This window comes from Dermacentor silvarum, chromosome 2 (assembly GCF_013339745.2).
Source record: "Dermacentor silvarum isolate Dsil-2018 chromosome 2, BIME_Dsil_1.4, whole genome shotgun sequence".
Taxonomy (NCBI): domain Eukaryota; kingdom Metazoa; phylum Arthropoda; class Arachnida; order Ixodida; family Ixodidae; genus Dermacentor; species Dermacentor silvarum.
Window position 1 is genome coordinate 237696312 of NC_051155.1, and position 22196 is coordinate 237718507.

Genomic DNA, 22196 nt, shown 5'->3' on the forward strand with positions numbered 1-22196 from the left:
ACCTATCACTACCGTATTTTCCCTGTTACAACCACCCAGGATCTCTGCCAGGAGGGGGGTGCTATTTCCTTGCTTTAGCCAGAGGAATCCAGCAGCAAATAAAATGCCTAATAATTATAATAATAATGACGCCAAGGATGATGATGTTTATTTCGTCAGCGTTTTCCGCAAAGCAATTTAAGAGTGAATGAATAAATACAAGAGAATGATAGAGTGTTTTTTGTTAATCAGAAAAATTCGAACCCAAGCCACCTCCTGATTTGTAATGACAATGTGCACAGAGCATCTTCGGTACACGTTGGACTGATGGGGCTGGACGCGTGGGGGGCGGGGGGTTAACCCCCCCCCCCCTGTCGGTGCGCCACTGGGTTTTACGTGCCAAAACCACGATCTGATTATGAGACACGCCGTAGTGGGGGTCTCGGGAAGTATCAGGTCCCTTCTGCAAACGCTACCTCAACACACCACACGTGAAGGAAAAAGAGACAGAACACAGCAAGCCATGGTGCTCTTTTAAATTTTTATTATGCAGCCAACTGATGCATGATACCAGAGCCACAAGCTATTTAACCCAATGCTTCCATCGAATATTTGATCACAATGCTTATTCTCAGCATCTAAGGAAACTGAACATGAGATTACACTTGATTTGCCGACAAGTTTCTGTCGCAAACATACCATGGGCAACCCTGCAGAACCAGGACAAAAGCCAAACAGTACCAATTTTACCCCATGCAGAAGTGTGGTCGCCCTGTATGTACATACTTTTACCATTTACATCCCATTGGCCTCGTCATGAATCCAGACATACTAGGGCCCCTCTCAGAATTATTACAGTAGTACGCCAACCACAATCCCATAGGATGTACTGGTTGTATGAAAAACATTACGTTAACAGTTCAACTGAGCCCAATAGTTTACAATACACTGCCCACAAATAACTTGTTGAAAAAGTTATTGGTGAAATTAACTAGTGGAGACAAAGAGCTCCTTTGTGCATTCTTTTAACCGGAGAGATAATCAACTGAAAATTTGAAACCTGATGACAGCAAAAGGCAACGACACGTGAAGTGAGGTGACCATAACAGCCTGTATCCTGTTACTTTATTTTTTTTTCTCACAATTGTGTCAAAAGCTACCGAAATGATCATTTGGCTATATTTAATAGTGAATAGTGTAGTTTGTGTCAGTGCATCAGTAGTAGGTATGCCTTTCTCAATTATCTTTTCAGCACTTCCAAGTCCAAACAAAAAAGGGAAAGAAAATGCATATACCAGACATAATGTGAATTAATGCACCAGTACTTCTGATGAAAAGCAGGTCACCAAACTGAGAAGACAAATTAACAGCTAATGACACCCAAAGTAACATTACAACAGGCACAAAAAAATATATATAAATTTCCTGGCTTGGTGCCACCAAAAGAAGACTAGAAATTAAAAAAAAATTAAAAAAAAAACTGCTTCAAGAACTTGCTTCACCATTCTCAGAATGCTAGTCTGCTTCAGGAAGAAAAAAAAGTAGTACAATGGCATTCTTCAGCAAGTTCTCTAATTGAGTGCAATTGAAAAAGAAAGTTCTTCATTAGAGCCAATGCTGAACAAGAATGCTGTCCGCTCTAGGTGCTGACGTGTCGACAGGGAAGCGTTGTCTTTGCCGGCCCTCACGATGACAAGTGCCCAAATGCACAAAACCGAGGCTCCACCCTGCTTTAGTTCTAGCAAGTAACCATTCTATTGCTATCTTATAGAGCTTTGTATTCAGAGAGCATTTATTTTATATACTCAAAACAATTCATACTATTGTACCCAACCATTTTGCATTTCATGATAGCACCAAAAAAATGCCAGGGACTATACCTGTCCCAGAACTTGCCTCTTGAGCCTCGGATTTAAGTGCCAAAACAGAGAAACACCGTACCACAATTGCCAAAGAAATTACTGTGACATGGACTGCTGTGAGGCTTGGCACACTGTTAATGAGATCAATGCTGCAAAGTGGAAGTACAGGCGTTTCCATATATGAGCGTCACATGAGAAAAGTGAACACATATTGCAAATGGTGTTATATTCAGCAAATGAAAGACCCTGCCAGTATTTGCATTAAAAAAAAAAAATGCCATAGAAAGATCTTCATGTCTGCAAAGATAAATAAGAATGAAACCTGTCTCTTCTCCACCATATGTACCTTTAAATCTCGGCCTGATACTAACACAACACACTTTATGAGTCTTCATGACAAACAGAAGCACAGTTGGGAAAAAAAAAAAAGGATGTACACAGCTGTCTGCTGACTGTCACAGCAAGGTGTGCAGGCAGGTATGCCTGTCAAGCTGCTCACTGACAGTCAGCGCTATCAGCATTATGACAGTTTATGATCTCCCAGTCATTCGAAATCTCCAACTCATGACATAAATGATGACAATGCACTTTCTCCCACAGTGGATATTTGACTTGTGCCGAACTTATGAGAACACACACACCATATGATATGACAGATGAAACTTACCAGAGTTATGTTTGCAAAATACGTCTAAACTCTGTACAATGCTCACATACTTAGAGGAAACATGTAAGCAGCATGAAAGCAGCCGAACTTAAACACGAAGGCCTCTAGAGCACTCTTTTTCGATAGATATTTACTCAATGCATCACATTAGTCACCATGGCTCAAAAAATTAATTGAAATGAGAACCTGTCTTCGCATGAATACTACACGTCCTCCACAATGTGTCATGCACTGCACATGGCTCACACCTTCCAATCTCTTAAGAATAACAAGCAAGCATCAACCAGCAAGTAAGCAGCACCTCAATGAAGAGCAAGGCAGCAAGGTCAACTGAAGTCAGCACATGCGCACACAAAGCACAGGACAATGCGAATGTTCTCAGCTTTATTTTGTGAGATGGAACCAACACCAGTCACATTTCCACCGATGTCTGCTTCCTTCATAATTTAATACAGCATGCTACTTGACATGCTTAAATTTTTTTTTTTTCAACTTTTCTCAAGAGTCACCATTAAATAGCACAACTGAATCGAAAACGCAAATCACGAAGTATTAAGTTTAGCACTAAAGCCCTAATGGCACCATGTGGTAGCTCACTTGTTCTCAGTTGCTTCAGAAAAGCAATGAATGAAGACTAAGCACAGAGCGGCAACAGGCACTGGACCCTTCTTGCAAAGCAGCCAAGCAGACATGCAATGAGAGATCATGCAGAAGGCACCTACTAACCACCTGGTTGATGCTTGAATGTTATTGTTAACAAATGCTAAAGTATACCTCATCACAGTTTTAATCACATGCTACTTTTGAGTTTGCAGCCTCTTATACAGAGGTACAAGCACGCATTTACAATGCATCATGTTAGGGCAGCAAAAGAACTAGATGCATCAGGCTTCTTTTCTGTACTTTAGTAACACTATACCTATTATGATACCAGTACCAATGCTTACAGAAAACTAAGTGTAATGGTATACAGGCACTCAAACTGCATACCTCAGCTGAAACAAAAGCAACTCAAACAAAGGAATGTAGAGCTTACATAAGAATCACGAAACCTTGCGTATTCTATAGCAAAATAAACAAGGGTGATGACAGAGAATAGCCAAACATAAGATGCCGTTTCTTCAGCAAACAAAGTTAAGACCCTGTGGCTTTCCACTTCCACTACTTGGTGAACTCTGAGTACGCTGGACTACAGCAGGAACATACCAAGCAGTGCTTTGCCGTCCACATACAAGCACATGTAAATAACAGGAAGTCAAAAATGACTCGAAACAGTTTAGCAATCAACATGCGATGACAGACAAACAATAAGCCATGGTGACAAAGCATGGGCTTGCTGAAAGCACCAGTAACAGCCCAAGTTTGATGCAAAGTTTCACTCATTTTGAAACGAAACAGCAACCTAGGTCCAAACAATTAATTATATCACCAATCCCAAAAGAACACAGGTAACAAGGTTCCAAGAAAGATCCCTTGCAAGACAGTGGTGTGAACGAGACCACTGTGCTCAATCTGATTAAAAATTTGTCCTTAGAATGACTTCTATAAATGCCAAATCATGTCAGAGCTGCAGCCATTCCTTTAACATGTCATCTCTTCTCTTGTGGTCAACGTGTGATGAGAGCCAGTACAGCTATCAACATCACTGGGGAATTTTGAGGAGTGAGCCATGCAACTAGAAAGTAAAAGAAATTTTTATGAAATCTCAATACTGGTACTTAATAGATTTATATTCTTTTTCACCTTCCTCTCTTCCCCAAAGGCAGAGTTTCAGTCTGTTGGTCTACAGTAGTTAATACGTTGACACAGAAGCTCACCAAGGGAAATTTCGGTAATGAAGTTTACAAGTCGACCGAGAAATTACTCATAGTAACAAAAGCATTGGCAGCTGATTTTTTTCTTGCAGAGATGTCAATGCCAATTATAATAATGAAAATATCCTGCAGCTAGAGATTTTCTTTCAAAGTTTTAGTCTGTTAACTACCAACCCTTTTTTTTTTCTCATCAGGTTCAAGGTCAGCATCTTAGTTCGGGGCAGCAATTGGTACTGTACTCCTTGTCTCCTGCATTTGTGACCTAATCACTGGTTTTTATGTCAGTTCAAGTATGATGCTACATTTTGAGCACATTTGTTTGCTGTTAATGTATCCACATCCTTCACAAGTCACTGAAAGCAAAACACATAATTTTACCAAACTGCAAAAGAACACTTATACCTGAATGTACACAGCAGCAGTTCGAGAGTCAATACAATACAGCACACAAACAGCCTCCCCACAGACACAATCACATAAAAATATTAAAAAAATATATAATAAAGAAAGAAAAAAAAATGGGAGGAGGTCAGCACGCTCAATCACTCGCATTCATCACTGTCTGTTCCGGTAGTTCATCCTTCGTCTCACTTTTCTTCTTTAGCCTCACTCTCCAATGTCACTTTTTTTTTTCATGAGTGACACGACGACTGAGCAGTTCCTTATACCTGAAGAGTAACGTACCTCAGCAGCTTGTGCAAAGTGACATGCTTGCTGAGCTATCACGGCTTTTTCGCGTGGAGCACTACCACAAACTTTGATCCGAAGGGAGATGCGTACTGAACACCCAAATCGCGGAAGACGCGACAGGGCACGCCAACGTCGCATAAGTAGAGACCCGTCGAGGCGACAATGCGTTCATCCATTGCCAGGGGAAGGAGGGGCATGAGCACCCACTGGGGAGTTGGTGTAACTGTGCTGCCATTTGGTGGCGGGTCAACCCACAGCACCGGAGCTTTACTTTGGTTAATCCAGTTTGCCATGGTCGCAACCGCCGTCGGATCGGCTCGGCTCACACCGTCTACAGAGTCCAGACTTGCCAGCACCATGTCCACTCTGCTACTGGAAAGCTCTATGGGCAGAGAAAGAGTGGAGCAGGATGAAAAAGCAGTCATAGCGCAGAGCCACAAAGCTTGAGATGAGCGAAGAAAAAGTTTATGTAAAAACAATGTTACAGTCCCCATTAAGCACCCAATTTCAGTGCTATTTGCATACAACGCTGACTGTTGACAGCAGCTAATGACTCTCAGCTCACTCATTACATTACTCTATCTGCCCAATAGTATATGATAATAGAGTTATTGTGAGACATTTGAAAGCAAGAAATACATATTTACCCTAAAAAATTTTGTTCTCCAGCAGAAAGGCTTAGATTTTTTGCAAGACCATGAAATTAGGGCTGGTGCATAATAGTACTATAATCACTACTGTGATACGGGGACATGTCAGCGAAGAAGCAAGAATGCAGAAGAAGCAGGGGAGCAACAGCACTGAGCAATGCAACTGATTTCCATTCTAGGAGAATGGTTGTCTGGTAGGTTAATTGGTCTAAACTGCAGCCACAAAGAATGTGTCTTGCCCCTTGATGCACCTAATCATGGTCAATATTTTAAGAGCAAAGCGAGACATGTCCACGATGACCCAGGCATGGACATATCTGTCTGCAAGCACGGGCAGCTCCATGGAGCATGCATCACTTCAGCAGATTGTGATTCATGTGATGCCCAAATCACCATTTTAAGCCCATCCCTACTCTCACATTGTGCATTTAGCTTGTGGAAAAACTGTATAATTAAAGTCCTCTTTCATGTTAAACTTGTGTTAGATTCTATTCCTGCAAATAAGGTAATTGCTATGTGCTTTTTAGCAGCCAAATTAATGTTGTCTAAAGCAACAGTTGAATTTATTAAAAGCTATTAATGGAAGCTGTTAAAGCAGTCTTCCTCAATGCACAAAATGCAAAAGAACTGAGAACACTTGCTCAGCGTTGCACAAACAGAGAGATGTATGAACTCTGCACTTTCAAGTTATGACTGATGATTCAAGAAAGGTACCTAGGTGAAACTGAAATGAGCCAAGTTATGAGATGACAGAAATGTTAATGTGCACCAGAGGCTATGTCATCTGTAGCAGTGCCATTTTGCAGGACCTCAAAATAGACACAGGCACAAGATCTCCCTCTTTTAAAGGACACAAGTGAGACCAGACAGTAAGGAGTAGCCAACACAAAGTGTAATAGCACCGTGGGAGGTGTAATACCAAGTGAAACAACTGCTGCCCTGAAAGTATTCACTACTTTCACCATCCCATCTGGCAACACAAAGTACCCTTTTTTAACACTGTTCACAGCAGTTTATTCTTCCTTGACGATCCACATCTGTGCCAGTGGTGACTTCACTTAAGTTTGTTTCGCACGGTGGAAGGAAATAAACTAAGAGGGAACATTACATCACACAGCAAGCCTTTGCAAGCCAGCTCTCCATTAAGCCATCCCCTTCACTTTTTCTCTCTCAAGAAGTAGGCCCAGCATGTTATCCTGCGCTTGGTGAACTCAGCCTTGTACGTATGCATAATTCCCAATAGGTTATAAGCAATGTGCACTTGTTCAGTTGCTTTGCCAAACACTGTGCACATTTTCTCCTGATATGCTTGACCAACATTTATTGCCTTCACTGAAATATGCAAGTGCGGCAGCTGCACATTGCTGACGCATCCGTTGTCGTTATGGAAAAGCATGCACTGAGTGCAGCCAGCACAGCGGTAGAGGACACTAAAGCTTAACATGACATCCTCAAGCATCAGGCCAACTTATTCTGGCTTCAATTTTATCCTGTCCTCCAAGTTCTTTTCTTCCTTCACAATAGCTGGTGGCAACCTAAGAACGCTGTGGCACGTACACTGCTCTCTAATGCAAAAGAAAATTGTTACTCAAAAGGAAAAAGAAGAGCCAGCCAATAATGCCCGCTAATTTCCATGACGTCATGGTGGAGATGAACTTCTTTGCAATATCAGTGTCTCTGTGATTATGTTTTGGAGAGCAGAGGCACAGAGAGCAAACACGGTGCCACTTTGTGGTTGGAGATTATAATGAATGTTCAGGTTGTCACAGAGTACAGAGGCCTAGGCATAAAAATTCTGCAGAGAGAAAGAAAAATATCAGGTGCAATCTTACCTGCTATAGTAAGTCGCACTTTTCCCCCACTTCTGCGGAACAGAGCCATCTCGGCTGAGAACAGCGAGTCGACAGGAGCCAAGCCACCAGCCAGTAGAGGTAGCTGCCAGAGTATCACCTCGACGCCATGATTGGCCAGCTGCCGACCACAGCACACCACCTGGCTGCCTTGCCGGTGGCCCCCACACACCAGCACCACTGTGGGGCGCTGGTGGCTGTTGGCTGGATTTAGCCTGCGACAGAGGTACCACACTGATGCGCATGCTCAGCCGTAGGATGGCAATGATGACAAGGCCCATGCCCTAATCAATAATGGTGAACCACATGCAGGCATACACCTATTCACACCAAAAATTCACTGAAACTCTGAACACTCACAGCCGTATCAGTTAAAAACACTCCACATTTCTAAATATTGCACCAGTGATTGTGCAAAAACTGGAGGACGTCTTCTGACTTGCAAAAAACAGAGAAAGAAAGCAAACAAGTACAGAACACTTTGCCCTTAAGAAAATGCTGAAGAGACTGAAAAGACCTCAGTCCCAAGAGAAATACCTTCCCTACTGTTGCTATCAATAAGGTAGCGCTGACAATCCAGAGCCCTGGCTACTTGCAAATGCAAAGGAAAAGCTATATACAATGACTACTGATTTGTAATACAGCTAAATCTAAATATAACTAAAATTGTATAACGAAATTCTCAATATAGTGAACTGTTTAAGTTATTATAACTTCTTGTCCATAGAACACCATGCATTTGAAACCCAAGTATAATAAATCATGAACTCTTTATAACATTTTTTCCATAGAACACCATTTAAAACCCTCAATATAAAGTGTGTTTATACACAATTCAATATAACGAATTTTCACTACTACTGCAAAGAAATACCGAAGCAATAAATGGTAACTTTTGTGCTAAAACTATTTAATTAAATGTAGCTGCTTACGACCGCACCTCTCAGATCACACGCCGCGCAAACAAGAGTGACCGCTGAAGTGGAGCAGCATCACATTCCATATGAAGTCCAAGTTTCATAAGATCTTACATATCGCTGAGCACATATGCAGCCCGCGTGCCCTGTTTTAGGGGCAATCTTCCATGAGTGCAAAGACTGGACTAGACGAGAGGAGGGGGGGGGGGGGGGCATCATGCGTGCTGTCGTCCCACGCTCGGCTCGACGGAGCAGAGCGCCGACAGGAAAAACCTGCTGCTGTGATAGCACACCAGGTGTTGCGTGAGGGGAGAGGGCGTCGCCACGACATGTTACTCTTGCTCTCGAAAGCCTGTTATCCACGCGTTCCTTGTCGGCGCAAGCTCTCACCTGCATTCTAAATCTGCATTCTGCACCTCGGTAAGGCCAAATCAAAACGTGCCAAGCAACTCAATGAGCTCGCTTGCCTGTGAGGAGTTCCTAACACGAAGGACGGTTCAGCGGCATTCAAATGGACATTAATGCTTTCGCATTCACAACTCATAAGAAGTGCTTAGGCATCCTCGGATTTTTCTTTTTGTCACTGAAATTAGTTTTCTCCGAGTGCCTGATAATTCTGACATTTTTACGGCCACTTCCATGGAAGAAAAATCTGCTGGGAACTGTACTTATTTGCATAAAAGGACGAACTTCAATACTATACTAATAAAAATTTAATATAACAAAGTAAAGTGCCGATTTTACTGACTTTGTCATATGTATCGAGGATTAACTTACATAAACCACAATGCCAATGTTCAGTATTAGCAGTATTCCTGCTAACATAGCGTGTTGTCAAATAATTTTTTACTGTAGTCAGCTGCCTTTGTTATCAAGTTATGCAGTGTGAGTCAGTTGTCAAAATCTGTGACATCACAGGGAGTTCACACAGAAATATTATGAAGCCACCGCTTCTACTTGGACTTTATATCCTCCTCTGACTTACCGTATTGACTCGACTGTAACGCAAGTTTTTTTCCAGATTTTTGCTACCTGAAGTCGATCCTCGAGTTACAATCGAATACCGAAAGTCAAGTTGTCTAAAAAGTGCAATGATGCACCCAATTCTAATGAACGAGTGAAATGTGCGAGTGAAAGCGCGCGAGGGACGCGCGCGCTTTCACGGAGAGCAAACATACGGCGGAGAGCAAACGCGAAGTCTTCCGTCATGCGAAAGGTCGTGGGGGATGGGAGGGAGGGAGTGAGCGGAGGCGACATTTAACTGCGGCACCAAATGCATATCTTGCGACCGGGCGCAAGGAGAATTAGCGACTCAATTTCCCACACGAAAGGAGGAAAACCAGAAGGCAGCGCGGGAGGGAGGGAAGGGGCGCGGCTTCTACTCTGCCACCAGAGGCACCGGGCGGCCGTCGTAAGGCGCCAGCGGCATGCCAGCGAACAGCGCCGCGAACGGCAGCTGTCAGAGCACTGGCATATGAAGCAGACGACGGGGCGAAGGTGCTCGGTGCTTCCAGTGATTTCGCACTGCGGGTTTTAAGGGCTGACGCACCGGAAAACGCATTTTCGTTTGTCTGCTTTTGAGACAGGTCGTCACTTGTACGAGGCAGATCAGATTCATGGCATCAGGTAGTATATAGAGCATAAAACGAGCGCAAATTGCTATGCAAATGCACCACGCGAACGGAGCTCACCGCGGCAAGCCAGGACGTGGAACTCCAGCAGTTATATTCCAGATGTTATTTTGCTGTGCGCGTTACCATTGTCGCGTATTTAATCATGCAAATAAGCAAAGAACACAAATTATGGACAGAAAAAGAAAGGAGACGTACGTCTCCCTTTTTCTGTTTCTTGAGCTGCTTCGCCGATCGCACATCTGTCATTAAGTTCCTGTTCTCTGTCCATTGTAGTTCTTTTATCTTTACAATGCTTCCCCATTCTTAATGTCTTATAAACTAGCCCAACCTTCAGTCATGGCCCATTTTACACAGCTTAGCGCGACGGCAGCCGTTGGTGGCGGTGAGTGTGAACATGCTGCTGCGCCTGCGTTCACAGTCGATGCACAGCAAACAGTCATGTGCCGGACGCAACCAGAGTTGGGAAGTGCTAGAAAGGAAAATACACCTTAAAAGGAAGACTGATACACTGATAAGACGCAAAATGACTAGAAATCTGAGTGTTCACCTTAGGTGCCCAAGCTCCAGAGCCGTTACACTGCGGAGGCGAAGACTGCGCGCGCATGCAAGTGGCACACGAAGCTCTTTCGTATGAACGGCTCTTTTATTAATGTTAGAACAACTAGACCATAGCAAATCAGCATCAGAAATGTAGTGCTCAGTGATTGAAGCGCTGGCCGAGCACAGCTGCCGCCGTTTTCTTTTCTTTATTTTTTTTCGCGCCACAGGTGAGCGCCGTGGGACCAAATGCAGTCATAATGCGTTACAAAGGTTCGCGCTTTCACTCTACCCCACAATGCATCCATTTGGTGTCCCGAGCGCTTACAGTCAGTGCAAAAAGCACTGGCGACCATGCGTTTCGAGTATCGCGTTTCAATTGCTGAGCACGTCTGTATGCACTGTTGCCCACAGACCGCACATATACAGACTTTCCGCCTGAAAAACGTGATGCTGCGATGAACAACGATTGAATTGAATGGCCTAACCACCTTCAGTCCTGTTTCAGTAACTGTTGGTGCACCCAAAAATGCAACATGTTTGATCAGACTTGGTTTCTCGGCGTCTTCATGCGGCGGCGTGAGGCGCCGCATGAGGCGCCACCGGTCCAAATTCATCCCACGCCCGGTGCCTATGCGTGTACTTTGCGCGGCTGCGGGCTGTCGCGCACACCGTATCTTGAAAGCGATGTCCACACGGCTCTTACCTTTGTACGCGCTGTGCTTTCGCCGCTCAGTTTCCGTTCAAGGGATAGACCACACGAACCTTCGCTCGCTGCTGCTGGCGCGCTTGCTAACGCTAGCATTTTGACAATGGTTGTGCGCGGTCATCGAGTGTGGTCTAGTCATGTTTGCTTGTGCGCGCTGACACCATGCTTGTTAATTCAGTTAGTAAGCAAATGTGTCAAAATTTACACATCCGATAAAACTACTGGCCTTACTCCGTATAGCTATGTACTAATTTGCTATCGCAAATGATGCTTCGCCTTTCGGGCAAAACTGCACCTTTTTCATGCATCCGGTGGTATTGCATTACTTTAGCGGTTTTCTTCTGCTCTCTCTCTTTCTCTTTTTTTTTTGCTGGATGCAACAAAAAGTCACCCCTTCGCGTTACAATCGAGTAAATATGGTACAGACATGACATAATGGATATTTCAAAAAAGTAATTCTTCTGTTTAACTGGAGCCTAAAGTTTTGTGTTATTGTCCCTTCAGTCTTGATTAGGAACATTCAACCTTACAAGGTTTGATGACTGAGCTAGCTGATCTGAATTTATACTTAGAAGCACATAACGTAAAAGACGTATGCTAAAAAAAAAAGGAAAAAAAGGCATGGATGCTGTGCAGTCTCACAGCTAAGAAGTTAACCCCCGGAGAAACAATGCAAGTAGTATACACAACAGATATTGTGCACACTACAAAGCAGCTGATACATGAGGCATAGAAAATAAAACTAACTATATGAGTAATGCAATGAGAAACCTGAAAGAAATCTGACAGAATATAATCAGAATGACATCACGAAGAGCCACCTCTTTATCACTTAGAGCATTTATATTTGTAAGATAAGACAAGCATATGTGTATTAGTGTCCCATCAGTAACTCTAAGACTTCTAAGTGATAAGAGGCAGGTTTTCTCAATATCAGTTTGACTACTATATAGATTCGTGTAAGGGCTGCACTTCTTTTTCACAATTTTGACGAAGTGTGGCCCTTACGTGGGACTGAGCCTTTTGGTCAAAATGGTGCCAAAGCAGCCGGCGACAACTGCACACCCCAGATCCCCGAATGTACCAGGGTCAACATGCAGCTCTCACCATCTAGTAGGGGCACGTGGAAGTGCGCAGCGCACGAAAATTCGCCGATGAGTGCGGGAGGCATCGGGGCACCAAATGTGATTGCGTTTCCGCCGGAAATTTTTTTCCACAAATTTTCGGCTGCCAAGTTGGAGGTGCGGCCCTTACACGAGTCTATACACTATATCTTTTCAATTTTCCTTCTGGTTTTTCTTGTTTTTACTTGCAGTGTTTTTTATGCATCATGTATCAGCTGATGTGAAGTGCACGCATTATCTGTTAGGTTTACATTGTTTTTTCCTGAGCACGCTTCTAAACTGGAAGTAAGTCACCACTGCATCTGTGTCTTCTTGAACTTTCATGAGCGTCTTCCACACTGTATGTTTTTAAGTATCAATCACAGCCATGCAAAGCAAGCAAGAACTATTATTACACACCGGCGGCAACCACCAAGCAGCTGCAGCACCATCTCTGATGCAGCACGGCCAATCATCTCCAGCTGTCGCTCTGCGCTGTAGCCACACTGTACAGCAGCCTCCAGGATCTGTTGGCGTAGCTGCAGACTCACACTTGGCACTAGCAGCCCCGTGTCTAGATTGTAACATTGAAAAAAAAAAAAAAAAAAAAACATTGCCAGTTATCACCACAGTGAAAACAACCATAAAAACAAACCATGAGAATAAGACACAAACAGCTTCGCTGATTATCTTTGGCTGCTACGAATATCTTTTTTTTTTATCATTAATATTCTTGGTAATTTTTTTTTCTACACAATGCTACAAATGAAGGAAACATATCAAAAACAGCATCCTCGTATAAAATGAAACACAACAGTCCAAACAAATGTATTCATTCCCTTAGAATCGAACAAACTAATCCTTATATACCTTAGAGTTCTATTCTGGCTCGAAAATATATTGTGCTGGAAGGATGGGGGTTAATTTTCAGCACCCAAGAGTACTCAACATGCACCAAAACCTCAATATATGGACATATTTGAGATTACACTGAAAGAATACAGTCACCATGGTTAGGAACAATAAAGTGACTGTTGGGGCTAGTTGTTCGGAACATGGAATGGAGTTTATTTCAGCCTCAAGAGAGCGACTTGGGCGGAGTGCGGTCAGAAGTCGTCTCCTGTTTTTTTCTGAGCCGCCTGCTCTCCGTGTCTGTCGGGAGCCGCCAACAGGGAGAGTGAGGAAGGCTGGAAGGGTGTGTCATTGGCGGCTCGTGCGAGCAGAGCGAAGGGGGTTATCAGAGACATAGCATTCTCGTAGACATGGAACATACTCAAAACAATAAACGGCTGAGCAAGTTGGTAAGCATAAATGATTTTAAAGGGCAGGTATCAAAGAGACTGACTCACCTGTGAACATGTTTAGGATGCAGGAAGAATACAAACAGTCATTTTGACTGTTTGTATTCCAAAACAGTACAGTCTGCTCACTGTTGCTTACTACCCAAGATGACTAGCTTATGCACAGGGTCAACACAATAGGCTAGGCAACTTCTAATAGTCAAGATAAACAAGCATAATTGAAAACAAGGAGAACTTTTCATATGGCTCAGCATGTCTGTGCAGCTGACCAAGGCAACCATTAGAATAATTGTTCCAGCATGAAAAATGTTACAACACAGGAATTCCTGTAAGTTTATTTGGCTAACGGCACATTCAACTAGTCATTTCCAAGCACTCCTGCGAAGCTTCAAAGCTTGCTTAACAAGGTAACTAAACTTTAGAGAAACACTAAGCATGCTACTATATTGTTAGAGGGACACTAAAGAGAAACACTAAATGAGCTTATAGTGAAGAAATGTTAGCTCAAAAGCGTGCCAGGTGTGTTTTTTTTTTTTTATTGCAATAGCAATTATATAGACACTCCAGGTGAATTTCCGCATAGACATTTTTATTAACTGGAAAGCTGAAAACCAATCGAGGATGAGAACACAAGTGCAACCGCATTGCCAGCATCTTTTCACCCATAAATTGACATCATCGTGAGGTTTCGTATAAAGTCCAAGTGCGAGCTGCACGCCGTATTCTGTGGGTGCGGCGGAAAGCATGTGAGGGTGAGACAAGAAGGATGGTGGCTTGATGTGCGCGCGCCTGCTTCTTTAGTCCAGTCGCGGCTGCGCATGGCATGGCTGAGTGTAAACCTGAGCATGGCTGCGTGCTGTAGGAGTTGGGAGTCGTGGCCTTGCCAGCAGTTGTAAGAGTTGGAGTTGGGCATATCCAAACTGGTAGCTGGCCCATGTCGTCGCCCGCCTCATCCACGTTGAAGACGTTGAAGGGAGGAACAGGTTCTCATCGAGAACGAGGAGTACTGGGTTTATTTACATTATTTACATGAGAAGTAGGAGAACGAGACGTTACGTCTCATCAGTCTAGCATGACTGGCTCGAAGCACCCTGGATCAAAGCACTGCCTACCCCCCCCCCATCTCAGGGCAGATGGGAGAGCACTCCCGATGGCCCGCAAAAGTTCGCTTAAAAGCCCTCTGTCCAAGCTGCGGTCCCACCATCCTCCAATCGGAGCGTCGAGAGTCACCGAAGGGTCCGCCTTGACGGCGAGGGTACGTATAATCCCCCGGCGCCTTCATTTCCCGACCACATTCGGAGAAGTGCCCTCGGGCACACACTGCTCACTCCCCCACAGAAAGGTGGGAACACTCGTAGACAGGTGGCTTCGCGTCTGACTTGAACTGACGCGTCTGTTGTTCCTTGAATGGCCAGCCATCGACGGGTTTGTTTGGAGAACGGCCTTGGCGGCCAGCTGGTCTGTCGAGCGGCCGTGAGAAAGCGTCGTAGTAGCGGCCCTTTTCCAAGAGTCTCCTCTTCCTCGCGTCGTGGTCGGCGCCCGGGCGACACGTATTCTTTGAAAGGTGTAGAGGCATGGTGTCGCCACTCACCTTTCCCAGCAGGACATTTTTCAGCCTCCTGTAGCGATTCCGTTACAGGCAATCAAGAGATACTTCAAGATTGCTGCCCCCGCTGGTCGCCGAACGTAACAGCGCGCAAAATCTTGGAGGTAATGTGCGGTGGGTACAAAGACTACGAGAGCCAAGATGGCTGATGGCTATGTGTGCACTGTGTTCTTTATGGCACACACAAATTTTACGGCACAAGTTATTTACGAATTGTAGACATATCCATTTGGAATGAATTTTCAAGATGACACCAGCTTTGAGATGTTCATTCCCAGATTGTGTGACGAAATACATTGGCCACCCATTTGTTTTGTGTGTTTCAATACATAAAACGGCATTTTGTTAAAGAAGTAAAACAACAGTATTTTTAATGCAAGTTATCTTGAAACCTGTGCCATACTCAGAATTCTTTCCAAGTGAATGTGCCTTGGAAACTCACCGGGTACAATTAAAATTGCAAAATATGCCATAAAGTAATTAGCTAAAACTTGAGTGATCGTTTGTTAATTAGTTGATTATTTATATCAATTTCGCATGCAAATAATGGCTACCTCGTCAAGTAATCCAGCTCAAAGACTAGAATTATGTTATCTGCCACAGGCGATGTTTAAAATACTAGTCTACAAAAAGCACCTCATATTTTCGTTAATCTCATGGTAATAGGTTGATTTTAGAAGAAAAATAAAGGACAAGGTTTCTTTTTTTTTTTTTTTTTGCACAAATACCCCAGCGCCAGTACTTCGGTGTGACATCACGGATTTCAAACTACTTTTGCGTATTTGGACCACTGTGGCTCGGTATAAGTTGCTCAACAAGCTAAGTTCAGTTTTGTCTCATTTAGAATAAAATGTAGCCCATCTTTACAATAGGCCCGAGCATCAAAATCAATGATGTCACAGCGAGCTGGTGCAGGAACTTCAACGTGGTAGACTTGAGACATTATTAACTAGTACAAGAAAGACAATGGATGACAAGAAGCACACAGCACAGAACGCTAGTCTAATTGTTCAAGATGGCGTCGAAACATGGCATCTCCACCAGTCTCGTTTTTTTTTGCACTTTTTCTGGCTTACTAAGCCTGTTCTCACCATAAAGTGTGGATTTCTTTGGTTAGAGATGGTCAATTTATTCATAACTCAGATTACTTTTCTCTTTAGTGCCCCTTTAACAAATTCAGAATAATGCTACTACTATGTTGTTTGCCTGTGTAATGCAGCTTCACTTTTGTTGACATGACTATCTGAGCACTCTGACAGCATCCTGAAATGGCCAGTTGAATATGACATAACTTATGCTTCCCATCCTCGGCCTATCAGTTTCACACTGCCTTTCAAATAGTCTCCTGGGCATCTCACTTCATGAAGTCACAGTCATATTTTGACAGTAGCCTTGGACGATTGCAAAACCACACAAGTGCTGGAAATTCATGCAAATAAATTTACCAAACTCCTGCAACTGGTATTATTAACTACTAAGGTCTGATATACGAGGGACATTCCAAAAGTAAGTTTCGTCATTTATTTTCACACGGAAACTTTATTGCCAAAAAAATGCACCTAGGCATCATGAACTATATACTTTGCACTATTTTTCCACATAGTTGCCACTGACATTGAGACATTTGTCATAGCGTGCAATCAGTTTGAAGAAACCACCCTGGTAAAACTTGGTGCCTTGCAATGCAAGGAATTGTCGCACAGCCTGCTCCACCTCAGCATTGTTTTGGAAGTGACGTCCCGAGAGTGCGGCTTGTCCTGTAGTCTACTAATGTTGTTTTCATTTGTGGATGTGAAGAGCCCACCCACTGCAACCTTCATCCTCCGCACTCTGCCTTCCTTCACTGAACGTGCAACACCAGAGACAATCATTTGAGGAGACATGACCTCTTCACCATACACAATCTGTAGGCGTTCGTGGATAGCGGACACACTAGTCCCACGTGCCCATTCATACCAGATAACAGCATGCACTTCCATTGGTGACCACGTTGTCAGCACACGCCTGTCTGCCATCGTGATTTGTACTTGAATAACCTAGAGCACGCCGGTCTGCTGCTACTCTTCTTCTTTGGTTAGAGATGGTTAATTTATTCATAACTCAGATTACTTTTCTCTTTAGTGCCCCTTTAACAAATTCAGAATAATGCTACTATGTTGTTTGCCTGGGTAATGCAGCTTCACTTTTGTTTACATGACTATCTGAGCACTCTGACAGCATCCTGAAATGGCCAGTTGAATATGACATAACTTATGCTTCCCATCCTCGGCCTATCAGTTTCACACTGCCTTTCTAATAGTCTCCTGGGCATCTCACTTCATGAAGTCACAGTCATATTTTGACAGTAGCCTTGGACGATTACAAAACGACACACAAGTGCTGGAAATTCATGCAAAGAAATGACGCATGCGCAGAATGCTGCTCTCTTCTTCAGCACTCTGCGCATGCGTCATTCCTCCTCCACTGAAGCTCCTTCCGTTGTTGAACCAGCAATGGGTGTGCATTCTTATGGCGATTGTTTGTTTCACCTGGTGTACCATATCTTCTTTTTAAAAAAAATGACGAAACTTACTTTCGGAACGCCACTTGTATTTAGAACATAAAGAGATATATTAGACACATTAGAACATGTTGCTTAGGTTGCTTAGCATAAAAACAGGCTTAAGCACAGTACAGAATGACCCACTTGTGCCCATACTTCAATCATGTAAATTTCAAAACTTTCCACTGGCACCAACTTTCAGACCCTGGACACACATGACGAATTGTGGGGGTCATCAAGCTTTTACATCCTTTGTGGAACAAAACTGGAACTAATCCCAAAGCTGGGTACAGAATTGCATGCATTTTCTAGCAGCTGACAGATGACAACAGGGGATATGCGAAATACTGGAAGTAGGCGTTCTCACACTGTTAGGCTGTCCTACACAAGATGGCCAACTTCCTGCTCGTAGCACTATTGAGTTGAATGTAGGCTTGCAAGCAGCAAGGATGTAATAAGGAAGAGATGGTGGCTAGGATAGCTGCACCAGTTTTGCACCCTCCTACTTTATTTTTATTTCTAGGGCAATGTCCGCCATCTTGTGTGGGTCGAATGAGATGTGTACGGAAGCGCACTTGCAGAATTCCACGTGTCCTCTATTCACATGTAGGTGAACTAACCCCATAGATTGATAGCCGAAGTTTAATGTGAAGCTTCAGATTGGCAATCATGGCATGATTGAAGAGCTCTTGCTTGTCCCCACCAGAATGCCTCACTCACTCACCAGTTACGTAATTCATCTCCTGCTTGCCAGGCACTCGGATACGGCACATGGACTCCAGTGCACTGCCACCCAAGATGTTTTCGTCACAGCGGTAGCTGGGTGGCGTGCACACCATATGCCCAGACTTGCTGGCCAGAGCCGAGTAGTCATTGCATGGTGCAGGCCGCGAGAGTGCAGCATCAATCTCGTTAAACACTGCCCGCTTGTCAAACAGGGCCAGGTTCTTCTCAAAGTCAAAGTCCTGCTCCAGCACGGCGGCGTCAACAGGAGCACTAAAACAGGCGTCGTCACGACACCTCATGGCAGCTGTCATAGCCCTCCGTGGCCCCTCGGCTTTCTTAGGAGTGACCACGACCTTCTTCTTGGCATCTGTGCAAGAGCAGTAGTGTTATTGCACACAACCACAGCTTTAATGTTTTGAAATGCCTAAGTTTTGGTCAAGAAGTTCACAGCAGAAGCAGTTCACCAACAGTCTACGAATCAAGGTGCATAGCTTTTTTAATTTGATTTCTTCTGTTGATTAATTCATTCATTGATAAGGTCCAACACCCCAAAGTAGCATATAGGTTATTTGCTGTAGTGGATAGAGAGCAACGGATTAATCTAGACTATGTGAGTCCCTCTAACATGCACTCAAAGCTTGTTACTCAAATGATAATTTATTATTTAATTTAATTTAATTTAAATGATAATGATAAGCTGCATTTCATCCACATTGAAATGCAGCTGTAGTAGCCAGGAATTGAATCCAAGACCTCATACTTAGCAGCTGAATGCAATACCCATCGTGTGACTGCAGTAGGTAACAAAAGGAATCAGTTGAACCATTACAATTATCAGTAAAGGCACCATGCAGCTGGTTAAGTGGGAAATTTGTTGTTGCACTGTTGCTGCCAACTTTGAGTCATGCAAGTTTTGCCACTACAATTCCAAGTCCTTGTCGGCTCCTCCATTCATGCCTTTATATTTTAGTAAGCTCCTACTGTCTGCCATGTACAATGTGGTCCAAGTTTAATCTAATAAGGTAAAAAAGTTGACTAATAAGAATTAGGAAAGTGTTTGAAGCACATGGCATTCTGAAATTAATACCATTGCTTCTTTCTGCAACAGACTGACACAAAATACCCCTTATGTCTTGTTTATTTTTCCACCTTTTTCTCCCCATTCTGAGCCTAATATTAACATTACTAGAGACAGTTCAAATAATTGAGGTTACTGTACAAATTGATTTTATTTGATTCAAGATCTTTATAATTCAGTTCCTTGCATATTAGTTATGGAAAATATTTGATACCTGAAACCAGTACTTAGATACTTGAAACCAGTATTTCCAGACTATTCATAGTCAATTTGAAAATTTAACTTTTAAAGAGCCTTATGGTTGACTATCGGCTTGCTTTAAAGCCCAAACCGCAGGAGAGCGATTTTGTGCGTGACGGCGACGAGCGACGAAACGGGCCCCGTCGCACGAACAGATCGCTCGTTCTGGTCGCTCGATCGCTCAGTTCTGGAAATCTAGAATTCGTCGCTGGTCACCCGGAAGTGCTACGAGCGACTAGCCAATAGCGCGAAGCCGGAACTGAATATACATCAGTCAAGTACTACCAATTGTCGCACGGAACGAGAAAACGACTAAATTTTGATACGTGCAAGCATAAGAAGGTAGTGCAAGACCTTTAGAAATATTTATGCTGCACTTTACACTAAAAAACATCAACTTAAATTAATAAAGCACGCGTCACGCCAGTTTCGGCGAGTATTTGCTGCCCTCATGCCGGCAACACCGCGGAGACGTCGCTCAAAGTCATCGCTTTTCTCATCGCTCGCATATGGTACGACTTGGAGGCGACGAGCGAACGCGACAGCCATCTCCATCGCGTCGCTTGTCGCTGTTGCGCGCAAGATTGCGTGAATGGGGTTTATACTTTACAACCCCAATAAAATTCAGTGGCTGTGAGAAACATCACATAAGTTGGCGAGGTACACTTGCCGCAGTGGCACATAAATATAGGCATAATTAAAGTGTTGTACCTTTCCGAGCGCCATTGACTTCTTGCAACACGACTGGTGATTCACTGCAGCTACCATCAGATGATTTGATGATGTTCAAATCCACAATGTCCTGAGCACTATGGCAAACAGAAAAAGAGATTATTTAGAAAAATCCGAGTGTACATGCACATTACCACAATCAACTACACATTTGCAAGGCCATTGTAGAAGATGGGAGGGGTGTACTAATATTAAGTGACCTATGCACAGTGATTGATGCACGCACCAGGAAACAAAAGCATACTGACTATGAGGCTGCAATGAGATCACCTTGTGACCACCATTTATGCACAGTCCACAACATCAGACTTGTATCTATGCATAATGAGAGTTTCAAGAAGCATGTATATCTATTATTTCATCCCGACTCTACTTACACTGCACTATCATGAAGAATCGAGGCAACGTGCTTAGTTCAGAAAAGCGAAATAACAAAAAAAAAGAAGTCATTCGAACTGCTACATGTTACATCGATTAGCAGCAATTGTATGCTAACATGTGCGTTGGTGTGTACACCATATAATCTGCTAAAAATCCCACTGCACTCAAACACAAATGCTCAAAAGACATTTTCACTTCGGTAGAAAGCAATAATGGACACCAGTCCTTAACTGCTTGAATTGTGCCCGCAAATTTCAATTCTGTGGTATTGTAGCAGAAATTTTACATCACGGCTTACCGAACACATCAGTTCATGCGATGTTCTGTAAGCCATGCTGCGTTGCACGAAACAAATACAAATTTCTCTTTAGACCTGTCAGTGCATCTTTCCATGCACCTGTTTGTTAACGAAGTGCAAAATAAGCAATTAAGTCGTTTCTGTCGTGCCCCGCCACATTCATGAGGTCTCGAAGGATCCCACGGGAAAAATTGTTTACCAGATGGTGACTTGTGGAACGTGACACTTGACACCATTTCGAGATGCTTGCGACAGTATGATCTGCTGCTTGTCTGTATCGACACTTTCGATCTTGCCTTGGTACGTGCCAAGGATGTCTCCGCACTCGACGACAACAACGCATCCAACCCATTGGTCACCCATGGCTCACACCACAGATTTAAAATTTTCTTTTCTGATCCGGTGCCGTCGCAACAAGTTTCACTAACCACAAGGCTTATCTAGCTTTTCTTGCTGTATTGTTTCTGAAAATTTCGATCACACAGACACAGTGACAAACGCTGCGTCAAACGCAATAGGTCCACTCGTGGTGGAACAGAGCACGGTGACAACCAACTCGGCTGTTTGGTCCAAGGCTGCCGCACAGCTGCTACACTGCTGAACCAACAGTCACAAAACATTGACGATCGAAGAAGTTGTTCGTCTTCGTAACTGCTTCAAATGCCAACAACACCGTCCTCACTCTCAGCCATGTATCAGCGTTCTTAGCTCTCAGGCTGAGATCGCGTGCGTTCCGCAGTTGCTTTATTGTTGCTTTTTATGCCTTTTTTATATTTGTATCATTTGCACAGATTTTGTTATTGTTTATAATCTGGCTCATATTTATGACGGATACCGTTTGTCCTTACATATTCTGATAATTATTACCAATATTGAGGTT

General features: G+C 43.5%; 1 protein-coding gene across 3 annotated transcripts; it reads right to left on the reverse strand.

The window, feature by feature from the left end:
- Positions 1–500: 500 nt before the first annotated feature.
- LOC119442917 (enhancer of mRNA-decapping protein 3) lies at positions 501–22129 on the reverse strand. 3 transcript variants are annotated; one of them, XM_049662459.1, is made up of 7 exons: positions 21134–21461; positions 20886–21095; positions 20617–20714; positions 18586–18954; positions 12833–12986; positions 7495–7727; positions 501–5394 (listed from the first exon to the last, which is right to left on the reverse strand). In XM_049662459.1, the coding sequence occupies exons 2-7, from the start codon at positions 20939–20941 to the stop codon at positions 5045–5047; spliced, it is 1260 nt and encodes a 419-aa protein (XP_049518416.1). In that variant the 5' UTR covers positions 20942–21095; positions 21134–21461; the 3' UTR covers positions 501–5044. The 3 variants fall into 3 exon arrangements, with proteins under 3 accessions (XP_049518416.1, XP_037563913.1, XP_049518415.1); XM_037707985.2 differs by lacking the exons at positions 20886–21095; positions 21134–21461 and adding an exon at positions 21516–22129; XM_049662458.1 differs by having other exon boundaries at positions 20886–21461.
- Positions 22130–22196: the final 67 nt, after the last annotated feature.

Excerpts from the sequence above, each read along its gene's own strand:
- LOC119442917 (XM_037707985.2), bottom strand. The coding sequence starts at position 21,679 with ATGGGTGACCAATGGGTTGGATGCGTTGTTGTCGTCGAGTGCGGAGAC. Across the intron at positions 20,715-21,515 it reads GTTCCACAAGTCACCATCTG|TGCTCAGGACATTGTGGATT; the intron begins GTAAACAATTTT and ends TGTTTGCCATAG. Across the intron at positions 18,955-20,616 it reads AGTCAATGGCGCTCGGAAAG|ATGCCAAGAAGAAGGTCGTG; the intron begins GTACAACACTTT and ends GCTCTTGCACAG.